The sequence below is a fragment of the Eulemur rufifrons genome, chromosome 12, assembly GCF_041146395.1.
Source record: "Eulemur rufifrons isolate Redbay chromosome 12, OSU_ERuf_1, whole genome shotgun sequence".
Classification (NCBI taxonomy): domain Eukaryota; kingdom Metazoa; phylum Chordata; class Mammalia; order Primates; family Lemuridae; genus Eulemur; species Eulemur rufifrons.
Genome location: NC_090994.1, coordinates 12,037,071 through 12,054,845, shown reverse-complemented (window position 1 = coordinate 12,054,845; position 17,775 = coordinate 12,037,071). Strand labels below are relative to the sequence as shown.

At 41.7% G+C, this 17,775-nt stretch overlaps 1 protein-coding gene across 1 annotated transcript in view; it reads left to right on the top strand.

Moving 5' to 3' along the window:
- The first annotated feature begins 504 nt into the window (after positions 1-504).
- The window catches only part of ZDHHC2 (zinc finger DHHC-type palmitoyltransferase 2), a 56,808-nt gene continuing 39,537 nt past the window's right edge, over positions 505-17,775 (top strand). The window contains exon 1 of the mRNA XM_069485194.1: positions 505-701. Within this exon, the coding sequence (XP_069341295.1) occupies positions 575-701 (127 nt within the window). The 5' untranslated portion in view covers positions 505-574. The remainder of the gene's footprint in view (positions 702-17,775) is intronic.

Genomic DNA, 17,775 nt, shown 5'->3' with positions numbered 1-17,775 from the left:
GTCGCCCTCAACCCTCCGCGCGGGGCGGGCGCCGCCGAGCAGCCCCGCAGCCCCCGCCTCCTCCGGTTCACCCGGAATCCAGGGTCAAACCCGCAGGCGGCCGGGCCAAGGTGGCGCCTTCGCTCCCACCCCGGGGCGCGCCCGAGGTGCCCGCGACGAGGAGCGCGCGGGTCGGGAAGGGCCCCCGGGGCGCGGCGGAGGCCGCCTGAGTCCCCAGAAAGCCCGCCCGAGGGCGCAGCCGGCCACGCCGTGGGACGGGGCGGGGGCGGAGCGGAGCCTCCCGCCGCCTCCTCACCGTCGCCTCCTTCTCCTCCTTCTCCTCCTCCTCCTCCTCGCCGTCGCCCTCCTCTTGCAGCCACCGCCTCCGCCGGGCTGAGGAGCGGGGAGTCCGCGGCGCCGGCTCGGGGCTGCGGGATGGGGAGTTAGCGCCACGGCGGCGGCAGTGGCCGCGGCGCAACCGGCCGCCGCCCCCGGGCCCGTCCCGCCTGGGGCGCCGGGCGCGGCCAGCCCGCCCCGGAGCCGGGCCAGCGGGCGGCGGCGGCGGCAGAGCTGGGCAGGTGGATGCGGCTGGAAGATGGCGCCCTCGGGCCCGGGCAGCGTCAGGCGGCGGTGCCGGCGGGTGTTGTACTGGATCCCAGTGGTGTTCATCAGCCTCCTGCTGGGCTGGTCCTACTACGCCTACGCCATCCAGCTGTGCATAGGTGAGTGCGCGCCCCCCGCAACGCCGGTCCTCGGACCCCTTCCCCGGCTCCCGGAGGGAGGGCGCCGTCCTGTCACCCGCCTCCCCGCTCGCCCCCCGTGCAGCCCACCGGGACGGTCCCGGGACGCGGAAGCCGGGCGCGCGCAGCCGCGCTTCCACTCTGCCCACCCCGGAGGCTGCTCTGCGCCCCAGGCGCTGCCAACTGGCCGCATCTCTGCTGGCACCGCGGCCGAAAACAGCCTCCAGGCAGCCTCCTGCCACTCGCAATACCCTTGCCTTCCCCTGGCAACTCTCAGGTTACGGTGTCACCTCCCCCTCCCGCCCCCCGCACACGCAGCCGAGTCTCCCCCTGCCCTCCGCTGACCACCGCCGCCCCAGCAACACCCCCTAGGTCGGGACAACTGCGGTCTCCGCTGCCCGCAGCCTCCTTGGAGAGGTGAGGCTGGGGAGGCTGTGCTGGAGGCTGGAGGGCTCAAAGCTGGGCCCGGGGTACAAGCTGCGCCCGACCACTCCGGAGTATCTGGTTGTCATTAATCTACTTTTTAAAAAAGCGCTTGGGGGATGGTTTTGCTGCCTTTATGATTTGCGGATTGCCACTTGGACACTTTCTAGTTAAAAAGGGGTGGGGGGGTGAACTACTAGAAAGTATTTTCGAAGACATATGCAACACGCAAGACCATACTTTAAACGTTAGAATAATAGGGAGAAAAAGAAAGAGGTGAGGATCCGAGCTTTTTACATCCAGAAAGCCAAGTGGCTCAAGTCCAAGTTCTGCGCTGCTGAACTGGCGGGTGGGGTACTTTCAGTGCTGAAGATCAGGGGGGGAAAGTTGACTGTGCTCGAGTAGGCAGTACCATTATGTCGCTCAGTGTATGCCGGCTTCTACTTTCAAAGGTCTGTGAAAACTGATACGGGTTATCAGAAAAAAATGTTAAAACAGAGGGTGACCTTTCTGCCAGTGACTTGTGAGTGCTTTCTGTGTTTGGTGTTCCACCTACCAAGCACTAGCCTTGGGGTGGGACGACGAAAAAAGATTAAATAGTGTCCTATTTAGTTTTAACCTTCACATCTTAAGCATTTTCAAAGCTTCAAAATTCAGACATACAATCTTGTCTGAAGCCATCTAACCTCAAAATGTTGCCCCTGGTGAGAAATAGTATCAGGATAATACACCAAAATAATTACCGACATAACTTTTAAGAGAATTGAGACTAACTTCCCATTTTATATAGTTTTGGTAGTTTTAAAATTTGCTGTTAATACTTTCTTTACTGGAGTTAGAAACAATATTATAGTAAAAAAAAAAAAAAACCAGTCTTTTTTTTTAAAAAAAGAAAAATGGATTGGGCTGTACTGACATCTTTGTGGCAATGCATCTAGATATGTGATATTTAGGTCATCTAAAATGTATAGGAAGAAACATGTTGTAATTTTTGTATTAAGTGTTAATATGAAAATAGCCTCCCTTATTGAGGTATACTGTATATGTTACATAACTGTTAGGAACCTTTGTTGTATTTCATTCCTTCACTCTCTTAAAAACAGTGACTAGTATCAATTAATATAACTGGTGCCAAGGAGGGCAGTCCTAGAAGGCCTTCATTATCATAATAGGCAGCTTATTCTCCTGTATTATCACATTAAGCTAAGAAGCTTAGCCTGCTACAGTGTCTCATGTCTGTCAGAAGGAAACATTTGAAGGCAGAGAGAGCTTTTCTTTCCTTTGCAAGTACCTCTCTGCACCTAGCTGAAGTGCCACATGGGAGTTCTTCCTGTGTTGGGTAGACAGGTGATGGGGAAGGAACTAAATGGAAGATTGCTCTGATATTTGGATCATATTTTTCTATGTACTTTCTGTAAGTTCAAGACAGATCTCAAGTACCCATAAAATCCACATCACTATTTTATTAAGTGACAATTCTAACTAAGCGGGAGAATGCCTCTTCTTCAGTTGCCTAAGTGACGTGGCCTGTTATTGATACTTTACCTGGTGATCATAAGTGAGGTCTCCTATCACTTCTTGTCACCGCCTGCTTGGTCTGGCACAATGCCTGCGACATTGAAAGCAATCTGTAAACAGTCTTGACTAAACAAATAAATGATGCAGAGGCAATATCTCCTAGGTTGTCAGAAAGTAGTTTTTATATTTTTGTTGTCATAGAAACAAAAAGTAATTGTTATGAAAGATCTAGATCCTACAGTCTAGAAGGCAGAACAAATTGAAGATGAATTTGATTGTAGAGACTATGGCAGTTTAGGAGTGGTAGGCTCCAAAAGCCTCACATGGCCTTGGTTGGGTGGGAAGTTGAAATTAACTGTGCAGTTTCTTTATAGGCACTGGGAAAGATGGCGACTATAGTGACTGACACACAAAACCAGCCTCCGCTCCTTTTCACAGACAAAGCAAATGGGAATGCCAACCCCCACCCCACCCCCAGTATTCATCACATCTCAGACTGCCCTGCCTTTTGTGGATTCTTTTTCTGTTGGAAGTTGCTGTTTACAAGCAGATTTTCCAAATTTCTCCCATGAAACATTGGCCAAGGTTGGGAGCAGAAGGTGGGGGTCAGGGACTAGGAACTAGAGCAGGTAACAAACAGAATAGAACAAACAGGATGATTTGCCCTGGTCCGCCTTCCACATCTGCTATCAGCCAGAGATGACCCTGAATATAAATTACTCTCTGCCCTTTGCTGAATGAACTGCAATTTAGGAGTAGTGCTTATTCTGGTATCCTTGGAAACTGGAGATAATGATTCTCATTACAGTTAGTTTCTATATTTAACAACGTGGATGTATGTGGCTCTCTAGGCACTTTTTCAGTTAGCATAATTTTTGCCTAGTGTTTGTATTTTATAAAAATAACTCATATCTCTTTTTGGAGTATGTGTACATATAAAATATATGGGATGTGCATATGTGGTATGAGAGTCAAGTGTTTCGGTTAAGTCTGCTTCCCTAGTCTCCCGAAGACAAGATCACAAAGGACTGTTACACTTGTAATTATTTGGAACATGTTTATCTAGTCTGTCGATTAACTAGGCTCTTTTATTCATATTTCTCCCCCTTCATCCTTTCCTTTTCCTCATCACTCCTCTTTCCTCTTCCTCCTCCTCTTCTCTCCCTCATATCTGGCTTCTTTTGTATCTGACCTGTCTGTGGTCCCTTTCGTTATTAGCTGGCTTGTTTTACGTAAAGTGAGATAAATTCTAAGGGTGAAATTTGTAAGATGAGGCACTTTAGGATGCAGAATTAGAGGGAGTAAGGGTAGTCTGCCACCTCAGGCATGTTTGAGTCAATGGACATACCACAAGTGGCTTCTGTATGTTTTTCAGATCTGTTATGGCTATTATCACGTTCACTTTGCTTGATGAAGTTAACTGAAGTTTTCCCTTTTAAGTGCTAACATTTTAAATTGTTTTAACTATTTTTATACTACTCTGTTATAATTTCAGATTTACTGAAAAGTTTCAACAATAGTACAAGAAACTTCCACATATCCTTGTTTTAACCATTTTGGCTTCTGTTTTTCTGAGATGTATCACTTCCCTGCTCTCATCTTAGGCAGGTGCTAGGAGATGTTTAGCTTGTGCACTCAGATGGTTCTGAGTTTACTTAGGGTTTTACTGTAGTCATTTTAAATAATCATGGAGATTAAAAAGCTTAGTGGTCATCTAGGTCAACCGCCTCTTGCATTTGTAGATGAAAGAGTTAAATGTTTAAGAGTTGCTACAAGTTCTCTGTCCTTTCTCCAAGTTACCTAGTGAAGGTGTCAGCAATGACTTTAGCTGCTGTGGTGCAGATGACGAAATGTGTCCCTTTCCCACCAAACCCTCGACCAAATCTTCCTAGCCCAATGAAGTTGTTTAGCAAGTCTTTTAAACTTTGTTGTTGTTTAATGAGAGTTAGACCTCTGAAAGTAAGTCAGCAGTCTTTACACAGTGATTTCAGAGTTTTTGAAGGCTTTATAATTTGGGCCAAATAGTAAATATTTTTGGCTTTGTAGGCCATGTGCTGTCTGTTCCAGCTACTCAAATCTGCTGTTGTAGAGAGCAGCCATAGACAATACTTTCACAAATGGGTGTGGCTGCGTTCCAATAAAGCTTTAACAAAAATAGTTGGCAGGCCAGACTTGGCTCTTGGGCGATAGTTTGCTGACCTTTGGAGTATTTTAGAAGTTAGACCATTAGAATATTGAGGTTTTACTCACAGTTTTGCAGTCTTTATTAATAATCATCCCTCAGCAATAATTGCAACTTCTTATATTCCACAGTGATTATTGAAGATGTTTAAGAATTAAAAGAATTTGTCCATATACTTAGGGATCAATTTGAAAGATATACAGCCATGTTTTCCTTCTTTCAAACAAACAAACATCCTTAAGAATAAAATACATAAAACCTCTTACTTGGATTTTGTCAAATTATAATCTACCATTAATTCCAGGCCACTGCAAGCTCAAGAACGGAAACTGGTGGGTCTTTAAATTGCCTTTCATGATGAAATGAATTTGAGCTACATAGAAAAAGAAATATATTCCTGTTATTGGTAAATTATCACTTAAAAACTAGGACATTAAAGCATTTTTTTAAAAAGTACAGATGATCCTTGGGAATGTAGATGTTGCTGTCTATAAGTATCAAAATAGTTTAAAATGGAATATAAGGCACATCCATAGAAAACTGATGCATACAAAACTTCTAATGCTTAAATCACTTTAGAAATTATCTCTCATTGGTAATGATGCAAAATATATTCTGTGACTTTTGATATTATGAAATATTTTGAAAATTTCAAATTATGTGCATAGAGGGATAAAAATTCAATATTTCTTCAAATCCAAAATTCAGATGTATAAGATAAATTTGAAATGTCCCAAACTCTTGATCTGTGCAGCCGTTTGACTTTAATATAAATGGTCCAGGCATGGAGAGGCAGTTATGGGGGGAATAGAAGAAAAGAAGACTCTGCTTAATGCTTTCTTGGTTCCATTTAGTGTGTCAGAGAATTCCTTTTCTTTTGATATACAGTGCAGCATTACCGTTTGTTATTAAACCCTGTTAGAGATAACATTTATAAAGCAATTAGCACAGTCTCAGCATGTAGAGATACTCAATAAGTATTGAATGAATTAATAGTGTAAGTTTTTTACTTAGTCTTATTCAACCCATTTTTGGTATGAGATCATCCAGTTGTATAATGCCAGTAAGTGAGAGGATGGGATCTAGAAGTCAAAGCTCTGTTTAAACTATGGTTTGTTGTAGAAGACTTTGCTTTCAAATGCTCACTGAGAATGTCATCTATGGCATTACATTAAGTACTTGCACGAATGTTTCCAGTAATTAAACAGAAGCCAAAGGGATGGTTTCTTAAATCAAGATGATTAATTGCCTCTAGAAAAGGTGTGTTTCCACAAGGTTAGAAAGAGGTCAGCTTATTAGTAGTTTGAGTAGGGTTCATTCAAAAGCATTTATTGAACTCTTGTTATATGCCAGGCATTTCCCCCCACAGAAATGATTTAGGGAACAACTTAATAGACATCTTCTCCTAATAGCCAAGGAAAAAAAAATGCCTCTGGGGGAAAAAACCCCAAAATCGAAGGCTGCTCATCAGCTTGGGCATGAGGAAAGGGCATGTTACCTTTCAGACTGCCCCTTCCACAGCAGAGTGGTAAGAAAGCAGAAATGGAAAACAAAACATCTCACTCCTAGGAACCTGTGAATTGGTTGCTGAACCGATGTGAAAAGATAATTAGCAAAGCAAGTAAAAGGAGAGCTTTGGGGGAGCACTGAAGTAGCAATGAATTTCAAATCATGTTAGAAATCTTACCACATATAAGTATCTCAGAGTGGGGTTATGACCAGCAATGCTTGCCCCCACTATGTACCTGGTGGTGGTTTCAGCTCTCTCCCTTCTTACCCGATGCATGAGCCACTTTGACTCTGCTCCCAGCTCAGGGCCTGTGACCTGGTGGGCGAAACTGGGCAGGGAACTTCATGAAGGAAACTGACTGAATCCACGGGATGACTGGAGAACCTAGTTTAGAAAATGGACAGCAACCAAAAGAGGGTGGATGAAGTAGAGCTGACATTCCTCCCGACAAAAGGCCTTTGGAAGGGGCTGCAGGCCTGGTGGCCGGTCATCACAGAGCACTGGGGCCACCACTGCTGCCCACCCCTGTGTAACAGCGGGTCCAGCATCACGGGCCTGGGCAGAGCATCCGGCTGTCCGGGTGGAGGTGGTTGCACCCAAACCCCAGGCAGGAGGGGTCAGCAAGCACAGGTAGTTAATCTTTTTTGGCTTCCATGGTGACAAGTGCCAGGAAAACAAACGAACGAAAAAGGAAACATATATTCCAGAGATTAATATATATGGGGCTGAGGAGTTCTCAGTGAAATGGTCCTCGTTGATTTTTTTGTTTGTTTCATTTGCTTTTATTTTTCATCTTGGTGGAAAATTTGTGATTTTCCTTCTCAGAAAAATAGCACCATACGTATATTTCATAATTTATACTGCTGATTTCATGTATTTTGACAGTTGTATCACATCTCCCAGCCTTCTCTTCTCTAGGAAGTAGTGGATTCATGGGTCCCCTGAGATTCCAGCACTCTGTTTGTAATGACTGTAGAAATACTACCTTGTCTATCATGCAGAGTGACAGATTAGAACTTGGCATAGATTCTTAATGCTGTCTGTTGGAAAAACAATATTCCAAAGATCATTAGACAGTTTTAATATTATGTGGAACTCTATTATTACGTATTATCATTCAGAAATACCACAGAGAATTAATAATCAAAGCATAACATAATTGAATGAAGGTTTTAATAGTCCAATTGTTGAAATTTTTATTTTTAATTCCTTTAAGGGAATTTTATTATAGTATCTTGATCTTTTTCTCAATCCAATACTGAGAGTGGAAAGATTGAAATTACCAGGGCAGGGGGTAGGGGTAGGGGACCGTGGGGAGAAGGTAGCTGCCTGGATTTCTTAAGAAGCATATGATACCCATGCAGAAACCAGCTGTGATTGCTTGGGAGTTTTCCTTTCAAAATTATAATATCACATTTTATAACATTTATGTAGCATTTTTCCTAATTTGATTTTTCATCTGACTGTGATGTTTAAATTCAGTGATAAATGTTAGTGCCTGAAGTGTTAACAAAAATCCATTTTTATTTGGGAGACACTCTTGAGCAAAAATATGTGCTGCATTTATTGTCTTAGCACTTCTCTCCACTCTAAAATGCATACTTGAGGGTAGTTCATTTTAGGTATGTTGTTGATTACATTTAGAAAATGCAAATGAAGAAGTGCTTTATAGGTGGCTGGCTTTTATTTCTCTGCCAGTGCTTCTCCATGGTATCCTGCAATTTACCCTCATGTGAAGCGTCCCGTTAAGCATCCCTGCCATACTGAAATTAATCTGACCTCTGGATTTATTCACTGTCATTGGCACCCCAGGGGAGCAAAATGGTCCAGAGGAGCATTCCAAAACAAATACATAAACAAAGTACACACAAAACAATAAAAAAAAAAAAAACCCTTTTCCTCTAAGTCTTTTAAAACCAAATACCCAGAGTAAAATAGTTTCAAGGTAGTTGTCTATCGTGTCATGATCATCGTTTTTTGTTTTTTTTTTAACTTTTATTTTTATAGCGATGGGGTCTCAGCAGGCTGGTCTCAAACTCCTCGGCTCAAGCGATCTTCCTGCCTCAGTCTCCTGAGTAGCTGGGGTTACAGGTGTGAGCCACTGTGCCTGGCTTTCATCATCATATGAGAAAAGATACCATCCTTTTAAAAACAAGTTTGTGTATTTCCATGAACTTTCTAAATTTATTTGATTAGAATTCAGTGAAATTTGGAAAACCAAAATGCCTTGCCATGAGTATCTATTTTCTTGTGTACAGGTAAAAATTAAATTGGTCTCTTTGTTTATTGCATCATGTGAAAGGATTTTCGTTATATTTGAAGGGTATATTGGAATGGGGTGACTTAAAATCCAGAGGGATGTCACTGGTCCCTTTGAGGGCCCATGGGTCATCTCAAAGAGATCAGCAGCTGAATCTGAAGTGTGGCTTTTCACCATATTTGTGGGGATGTGAAGGATGGTATGATTTCAGATAGTTTCTGTCATGTACATATAATTCACACCAGAAAGACTTTAGTGGGAAAGGCAGCCCTGCTCCAGAACAGCTGAGCTTGAGCTATAATGAGAGACACCTGATGCCACTACGGACCAAGAAAAAGCTTTCAATTATGAGTCTCAAACTGAAAGTCATAAACCTACTCCAAATGTCAGGGCCTAATTTGTGATCAGGTTTACTACTAAGTGGGCAAATCCATGTGACATGTTTTAGGAAGAAAGGCAGTCAGGGATTTATGTACTTAACTAGGAAGTGATTATCCAGGGCATCTGCAGTCAGGGCAGTTAATGCAAAAAGATGCAGAGCAGAGACCAGTTTGACTTAATCAAGGTGTTAACTATAGCATGTTTTTAATGAAATGCAACTGATTCCAGGACTAGTACAGACTGAGAACTAAAATATGCAGAACTGAGAGCTATAGGTCAGCGAGAGAAGGGAAGTGATTCACTATAGGTTTCCGTAAGCTTGCCTTTTAACATAATTACAGAATCCAAAATGCGTTTTAACTATCCACAATTTATTGGACATTATTAATTTATTCATTCATTCAAAAAATGTCTATTGACAGCTCTTGGAGCTTCCATTTCTTGTTGGAGGAAGGAGAACAAATAAGAAAAATGAGTAAATTATATAATTTGTTAAAGGGTCATCAGTTTCATGACAAAAATAGAGACATGGGGCAAGAAGGACTGGGAATGCCAGTGGGAGGTTTCAGTTTTAAATACAGTGGCCAGAGTGGGAGGGGGACTCAAGAAATATAAGCAAACACCTGAAGGAGCTGAGGAATTTAACGATGCCATGTTCTGGAAAAATGCATCTCTAACACGTTGAGAGGTAGAGGTAGGAGGATTGCTTGAGGCCAGTAGTTTGAGACTAGCCTGGGCAACATAGTGAGACCCCGTCTCTCCAAAAAAACCAAAAAGTAGCCGTGGTAGCACATGCCTGTAGTCCCAGCTACTTGGGAGGCTGAGGCAGGAAGATCGCTTGAGCCCAGGAGTTTGAGGTTGCAGTGAGCTATGATGATGCCACTGCACTCTAGCCCAGGCAACATAATGAGACCCTGTCTGAAACAAAACAAAACCCTGAGGCAGGATACTGAGGAGCATCAAAAAGATCATTTTGGCTGAAGTGTAACCTAGGTGCCTGCATCAATCCAGGTGAGCAGTGATGGTATGTCAAACTATGATGCAGGTATTGGAAATGGTGAGAGGTGGTCCAAATGGTGAGAGGTGGTCCAATTCTGAGTGTATTTTTGAAGTAGTGACAACAGAATTTCATGACTGATGTGAGTTGTGAAAGAAAAGAGTCAAAAGTGATTTTAATGTTTTTGGCCTGAACAACTGGAAGGATGACCAGTTGAGATGCGGAAGGCTGTAGGGGTGGGGGTGGGGGACTGCCTTAGATCAGTCAGGGGCAAGTTGACACTGAAACAGAGATGCTGAGTAAGCAGTTGCATATATGAGTTTGGAGTTAGGGAGAGAGGTATAGATTGGAGGAATAAATTTAGGAGCTTTCAGCATATAAATTGATTTAAAAACGTGACACTGGATACATCTGTTCCATCACATGTGAGAATGTATTAATAATTTGAACAGAGAAGAGGACCAAAGATGACCAACACTGAGGGTTCAGGGGATGAGTAGGAACCAGCAAAGAAGACCGAGAAGGAGGGACCAGTGAAGTGGAGGGAAACTAAGGGAGTGTGTTGTCCTGAAGCCTGGAGGGGAAAGGTATCGGGAAGGAGGGAAGGATCAACTTTGACAAAAGTACTCAGATGTCAAATGAGATGAGGACTGGGAATCTAACAGTGTGGACGTTGAACTCTTGTTTTGAATTTATTACCAACTCTACTCTGACAACCTTGACTATAATTTAAAAGAATCATATATACCAGCGTATGAATTGCTGGACTGTCTGAGTTAACTCAATTCAAATTAAAAGGCTTTCCTTTCTTATTATCTGAAAATAATCTACAGGAAATTTCATGAGCAGTAGCCATGTCTGGTTTATGCACCACTGTAGCCTGGTGCCTGACACAGAGGCTGACACGTAGTAAGATTCATTATGTTTCTTGAATGAGTGAATGAATGTCAGCTGGGTTTGTTTAATTTGAACCTTGTGAGTGGGTTAGACATTTCAAGCATCAAAGGACATTGAATCTTTCATGCGAGGATCATCTATTTTAGCTTCTTATTATTTGATCATTCAGATATGTATAAACAAGTTTGTAATATTTTTATGGTTTCAGATATAACCATAAAATACCATTTTTCTTTCTGGATGTTAAAATGTAATCATCTGTAATAAGGATTTAGATAATGTTAATTGTAGAACTCATTTGAAAATTTAAAAGATGAATTATCTTTATAATGTAATAAATGATCCCCATATATGTCTATGGTAATTATAATGAAGTAATTGAGAACAATTTGGAATGTGTAAAATATTTGCCCCAGTATACTTATAAAATAATCACTTCAAAAAATAAGTGAAATGCATTCATTAACAGGAAGCATGTCAATATTGCCCACAGATATTGTAGTCCATTTTAGTAGTTTTAAGATAACTAACACCTCCCCTTAAAGTACTGAAATTGTTAACCATTTTAGATTTAAAAAAGAGTGGTTTTCTAAAATATGTTTCAGTTCCCCCTTTCCTTGCCCCAGCCTTCTTAGAGTATGCTGAACATGACTGAACTCTGAGTTAAGGTTATCAGAGACAGATACATGTATCAGGCTAGGATCCAAGACTCTTGGAGGATTTGCATTCACAGTTTAATTTATTTCCTATTGACTGAAAAGGGTCAGAGAAGAGTGGAATTTGTCATTTTGCCTCAGTATTCTTTTGCATCTCAGACACTGAGAGTCTGGGGAGACTCATGAATGAGCCACTTAGCAAGTGGAAATGCCTAGAGAACTACATCTCAACAGAGCTTTGTTTTTCTCTACTTACCACTTCTGAGGTTACTTTTTCAGAGTATTAAACAATAAAAACTTTGCAGTGTGTAAATGACCAGAGGTGAGAAAACATTAGCTAAAGTTGAATTTTAATTTAATTCGTGGTTTGAGAATAGGCTCTAGAGCAGGTGATTTATTTTTTTTATTGTGGTAAAATATTCATAATATAAAAATGTACCATCTTAACCATTTTAAAGTGTACAGATCCATGGCATTAAGAACATTCAAAATGCTGTGCAACCATCACCACCATCCAACTTTTTCATCTTCCCAAACTGAATCTCCAGACCCATTAACTCCCATTCTCCAACCACTATCCTACTTTCTACCTCTATGAAGCTGACTGTTCTAGGTACTTCATTTGCGTAGAATCATACAATATTTGTCCTTTTGTGTCTGGTTTATTTCACTTAGCATAATATCCTCAAGGTTCATCTATGTCGTAGCATATGTTATAATTTCATTTTTTATACCAGATTTACCAGATTTTGTTTATCTGTTCATCCATCAATAGACAATTTGAGTTGTTTCCACCTTTTAGGCTGTTGTGAACAATGCTACTGAGAACAATGTATACAAATATTTGTTCAAGTCCCTGCTTAAATTTGGGTGGAGCTACTGGATTGATGGTAATTCTGTGTTTAAGTTTTTGAGGACCACCATACTGTTTTTCTGGAACAGGTGATTTTTGATGGAAGTGTGATTCCAGAGAAGCCTATACGTGTCCTTGTAAACGTGTCCAAATTTGAAGGTCTCTGGAGGTATCCCTGGGGTGTACCAATGTCGCTGCAGCAGTTTTTTAATACCATGTCATTTCATGGTTCAGGAATGCTGGTGGGCAGGGGATTGTGAATAGTCCCATTTCACCCATTTGGTAGTCGTCAGCTCTGGGTAGTGTGTCCCTCCTGCGAATACTGCCCATCAGGCCTGCCCATGGCAGAAAACTTGAGAGCCACTGTCTTACTGTACATAGTCAAAAGTTCAACAACAGTTTTTGAGTAACCACAGAGTTCAGAGCACAAACTGTGACAAATTTAATCCTTTTAAGGAACGACACGCTAGCAAGTGAAAATGGTATGCAAACCGGGTAGACAGGAACTAGTGGAGAGGATGGGGAAATGGATGCATCCGTAATCCGTGGTATTAATCATGAACTAGATTCTGATCCTTAGCACAGAGACTGAGCAGGATTCATGAATGAATAGCAAGGTTTCTGTATTGCCTACAGGTGCAGGGTAAGAAATGGTTTTAGGAACAGAAAGCAAAAATCCATACATATAATTGGCGGAGAGAGAGGGAGACAGGAAACGAGATGCAGCTCACATATTGAGCAGAGGAAGAGACTCAGTCCAAATATTGATGACTGTCGTCTTCAACTGCTTACACAATTTCTTAGAACTTCTCGCTACATTAATGAATACACCTGGTATATATACAGGTGGTATTTGTATAATATTGCACTATTATAACATGCTGTGTCTTATGGCAATAGTTGTACAAATCTTTCATATGTGGGCTGCCAGATTATGATTATGTCAAATTTCTTTTCTCTGCAACTGAATTACTGTCAGAGAGGTTGTGGTAGTGCTATAGGTAAATGCAGTGTAGGGTGAGGGTATGATTTGCTGCCAATAGGAAGAAGGCATCATGTAATTCCAGCTGGGGTTAAAGAGCATATATGTGAGAACTTCATGAATATATGACAGTGAAGTTACAAAAGAAAATACTATTTCCTAGTAACTCAGTACTGAAGGGCAAGCTAGTGAATAGCTTGATACTCTTGCATGTTTGAATAGATATTGTCACCCCAATGCTATACTGCAACGATTATTGCTGGTGCTAGTGTTGTTTTAAATATTTTAATTTATTTCTTTGAGTGTGCCACTGTAAATTTTATACCAATAAGCATCATAAACACAAAGGTTGGAATTACATCCTCATACAGTTTCTTTCTCTGGAGAATTGTAAAGGACTACATAAGTGTCGAGTAATTTTGTGAACCTAGAAATACTGGTTTGATTTTTAAAATGTGTTATGTGTGCGTGTTCTCTGGTCATATAATACTTAACATGTAGCTGCTAACCGTGGGAGGTAGTTTTAGAAGGTTGTCTGTTTCCTTAGAGATGCAAAGAAGCATCTTTTGCTTTTCTACTTGATAAATCAAACAGCTAATGTTTGGTGCTGAAAAATAGAGTACTCTCAGTGCTGTCCTCTGCGATAATTCTGAGTGTACGAGATAATAAGAAACTGATCCAATGACATTAAGAAACATACTATAAAATTTTTTTCTACCTGATGGTATATATTTTTAAAATGATGAAATAATCAAAATACAAGTGCGACTTTTGCATGCTACCAATAAATAAATACATACGCATATAAGCAAGACGAGTAGTCACATCGGGCAAGATGATCATTAAAGCCCTTCCAATTCCAACATTTTGGTTCTGACTAATGAGGGGGATATTTCAGGATATAAATCCCTAGTTGACCTTCCCTTGATAGTAGACAACCATTGTATGGGAACCAGGGAGATCTTTGCTGAGGGTGTAGTGTCCACCGTAGACTCACATGGTTCCTAGGAGTCAGTTGTGGCATCTGGAATTGGAAAGGAGGGGGTTGGAGTTGAAAGGATTCAGTGACTGTAGAAACTTGGAGTTGAGTTGTATCCATGGGTAGAAAAGGGAGGATCCATACGACTCTGTATCTAAACAGGAGAAGCAAACTTACACCTGCACTGAAATCTGCACAACCTGCTGGCACTGGGAAGCTCTTCTATTTTAAATCGAGACAGAAGGATTATAGGATTCCATTGAGTAAGCTTTGAAATGAGGACACTAAGATCGAGGGACCAGCACTGAGATCAGATTTCCTTATTTATCTCCACTGCTTAGCACAGTCAGTGATGCAGGAATTGTCTGTCCCTTTGCCAGAGTGAACGTGGCAATGAGTTTTTCAGGGCCATTGCCATGAGTCTTTATCCCTCTTTCTGAACAGATAAATTGAGAGACCTCCACATTCCTAAGGAAGTAAGGACACACATTCAGTCAATGTGTTCCCAGCCTTCAATCAGATAAGTTAGAGTTTACACCATGTGTTTTTGTAGCTCAGAGGTCCTTAGATATTTTGAGCAATGATTTGGTCATCAAATTGCTAAAGAAATGATGTTGTTGAATCCTGCCATGTGTGACAACGTGGCTGAACCTGGAGGACAGTGTGCCAAGTGAGATAAGCCAGTCACAGGACAGATACTGAATCTTTCCACTTATATGAGGTACCTAAAATAGTCAAACTCAAATAAACAGAGAATAGAATGTTTGGTGGTTGCCAGGGGCTGGAGGAACAGGGAAATGGGTTTGCTACTCAACAAGTATAAAGTTTCACTTATGTAAAACTAATAAGTTCTAGAGATCTGCTGTACATTTTTGTGCCTATACTTAACAATACTGTAATATGTGTTTAAAAATTGGTGAAGATGGTAGATCTCAGGTTAAGTATTCTTACCACAATAAATAGTAATAATAGGGAAATGGTGTTGTTGAGGGGAGAGGGAGAGACACATTTCTTACTTGGAGATTTTCATAAATTTAACAATTAAGAATTACACACTCCAGGACAAATCCATGTTCCGTCTTTCTTAATGTCAGTTTCTACAAGTGAGGAATGTACCTTAGGAGTGTGCCCGGGCAGTACAGACCTCAAGAATTATCTTTCTTTCCGTCTACTGATGGGATGGAGATTAGGAAACCCCCATCCCATCTCTTAATCTTCCTGGTATCACCATCTCACTCTTGATCTAGAAATTCAGACCCCTAAACCTTCCCCAGTTCTTGAAGTGAGATGCTCAGGAAAGGCCAAATTCAGGTACTACCCTGAAATATGACTAAATATTTATGTCCAAAGTTTGTCAAGTTTGGACATTTCCAGATGTTTTAAGTTGGTTGGTGGAGGAAGGGTGACAAAAAGAGGACATTTTGAATCCTGCTTTCCTGAGCATCCCAAATGAGAAGTAGCAAGGAGTGGCAGGAGTATCGGACCCAGACAGGCCAGTAACTGGGAGCCACTGAAGAAGGGATGGCTGCCTGGGACAGAGAAGCCCAGTGGGTGCAGTAGGCACCAGATGTCACAGATCCTGGGAGGTCACATGGACGCGTTCAAAGAGTTTTGGGGTCAGACAGGCCTATATTTAGATCCCAGCTCCATATATTATGACTTGAATGACATTAGGAATTATTTTACCTTTTTGTGTTAAAATGGTAATAATACCAATCTCACAGATGGTTGTAAGGTTTAACCTGCTTAATTTAAAGAATTGAGCACAAATCCCTAGCATAGCATTCAACAAGTGCTTCTTTCCTGTAGTTCCTTTAGCTCATTCTCGTGCCTTGTCATCGGACTCCCTGCCCCTCACCAGCCCACTGTTGCCCTCTTGCCCCCACCCAGCATTCAGAGCTGCAGTCTTACCTTCGAGGGTGTTGTAAGCTGTGTCGTGCCCCTCTAGAATGCTTAGGTTAAAGTCCTCAACCCCAGGACCTCTGAATGTGACTGTATTTGAACACAGGGTCTTTAAAAGAGGTAATTAAGTTAAAATGAGGTCATTAGAGTGGGCCTTAATCCAATGTGACTTGCTGTCCTCCTAAGAAGAGGAAATTTGAATACAGAGGGAAAATGATATGAAGAAACAGAGAGAAGGTGGCCATTGCAAGCAAAGAAGAGAGACCTTGGAAGACACCAACCCAGCTAACACCTTGATCTCAGCCTTCTGGCCTCCAGAACTGTGAGAACATACATTTCTGTTGTTCAGGGCACCCAGTCTGTGGTACTTGGTTACGGCAGCCTGAGCAGACTGATTCAGGTGTTGTCACTGAAGCCTTGGAGTGAAACAAACACCTGCTCTCACAGCCCAGCAGGTGGGGAAAGAATGTAGGCAGCCCCTGGTCCATTGTTCCGGAAGGGAGGTGTGTTTGGATGTTGCGAACTGAATAGGCTTCCCTTAACACAAAGTAGCCAGTTTTTGTAATATTACTGATACTATTTTGCAAACAGCTCTGATGGCTAATCTAGAGGCCTAACCACCCAGCAAACAAATCTTTTGGACCATAACTTATTAACTAAGAGACTTCCTGTATCTTGGTTTATATCATTTAACTTATTGTTCACTTTTGTCTGTGACATTGCATTGTCGTCAGTAATTTCTGGGCCATTTTCCATGGTGGTTTGATAATTCCTAGCACGTAGTTTAGACTGGCATAGTTTGTTAGATATAAATCCTGAGGTAGAGGCTGCGAAATGCACCAAACCACCTGGGAGGTCCCACTTCTCCCCAGATTGCACAGCACCTCTGTGCCTCCCATTGAGATTCTAGTGCAGGGCAGGCAGGCCCTGTCTGGACAGGGGATGGTGGGCACAGGTATGTCTGGGCTTGAGAGGAAAGGAGCTCTGGGAGGGGTAGGGTAGAAAATGTAGTTTAAAAATTCACCAGCTTCTTTTCTTTCTCATTATATTAATTTGTCCACATTGTAATTCACCTGCATTTTTCTGTTTATTCACACTTAAAAGGTTTTCCAGCAAGTTATTCTTAACAACTTGGCATTTCGCCTCCAGAAAATTTTAGTGTTACTAGAAGCTAAATATTCACTGTGCGCTTCTTCCCCTAGAATGTGGATAAAACTGTCAGCACTAAATTTTCGGGAACTCCTACTCTTAACATTGCACTGTTTAGTGAAGTATTTGTCCTCCATATTCAACTAACAGCCGCTAAAATGTGCCAAATCCTATTCTAGGTGCTTTTACTTTCCTAGTTTAATTCCGAAAACAGCCCAGGGAGATAAACATTGGGAGAAAGTTCATAGAGGCTAAGTAGCTCAGCCAAGATAAAACATCAAACAGGGGCAAAAAGCCAGGATATAAACCTCAGTGAGGGGCATGGAAAAATAAATAAATAAAAATAATGACAGGTTGTGCTAAGTGC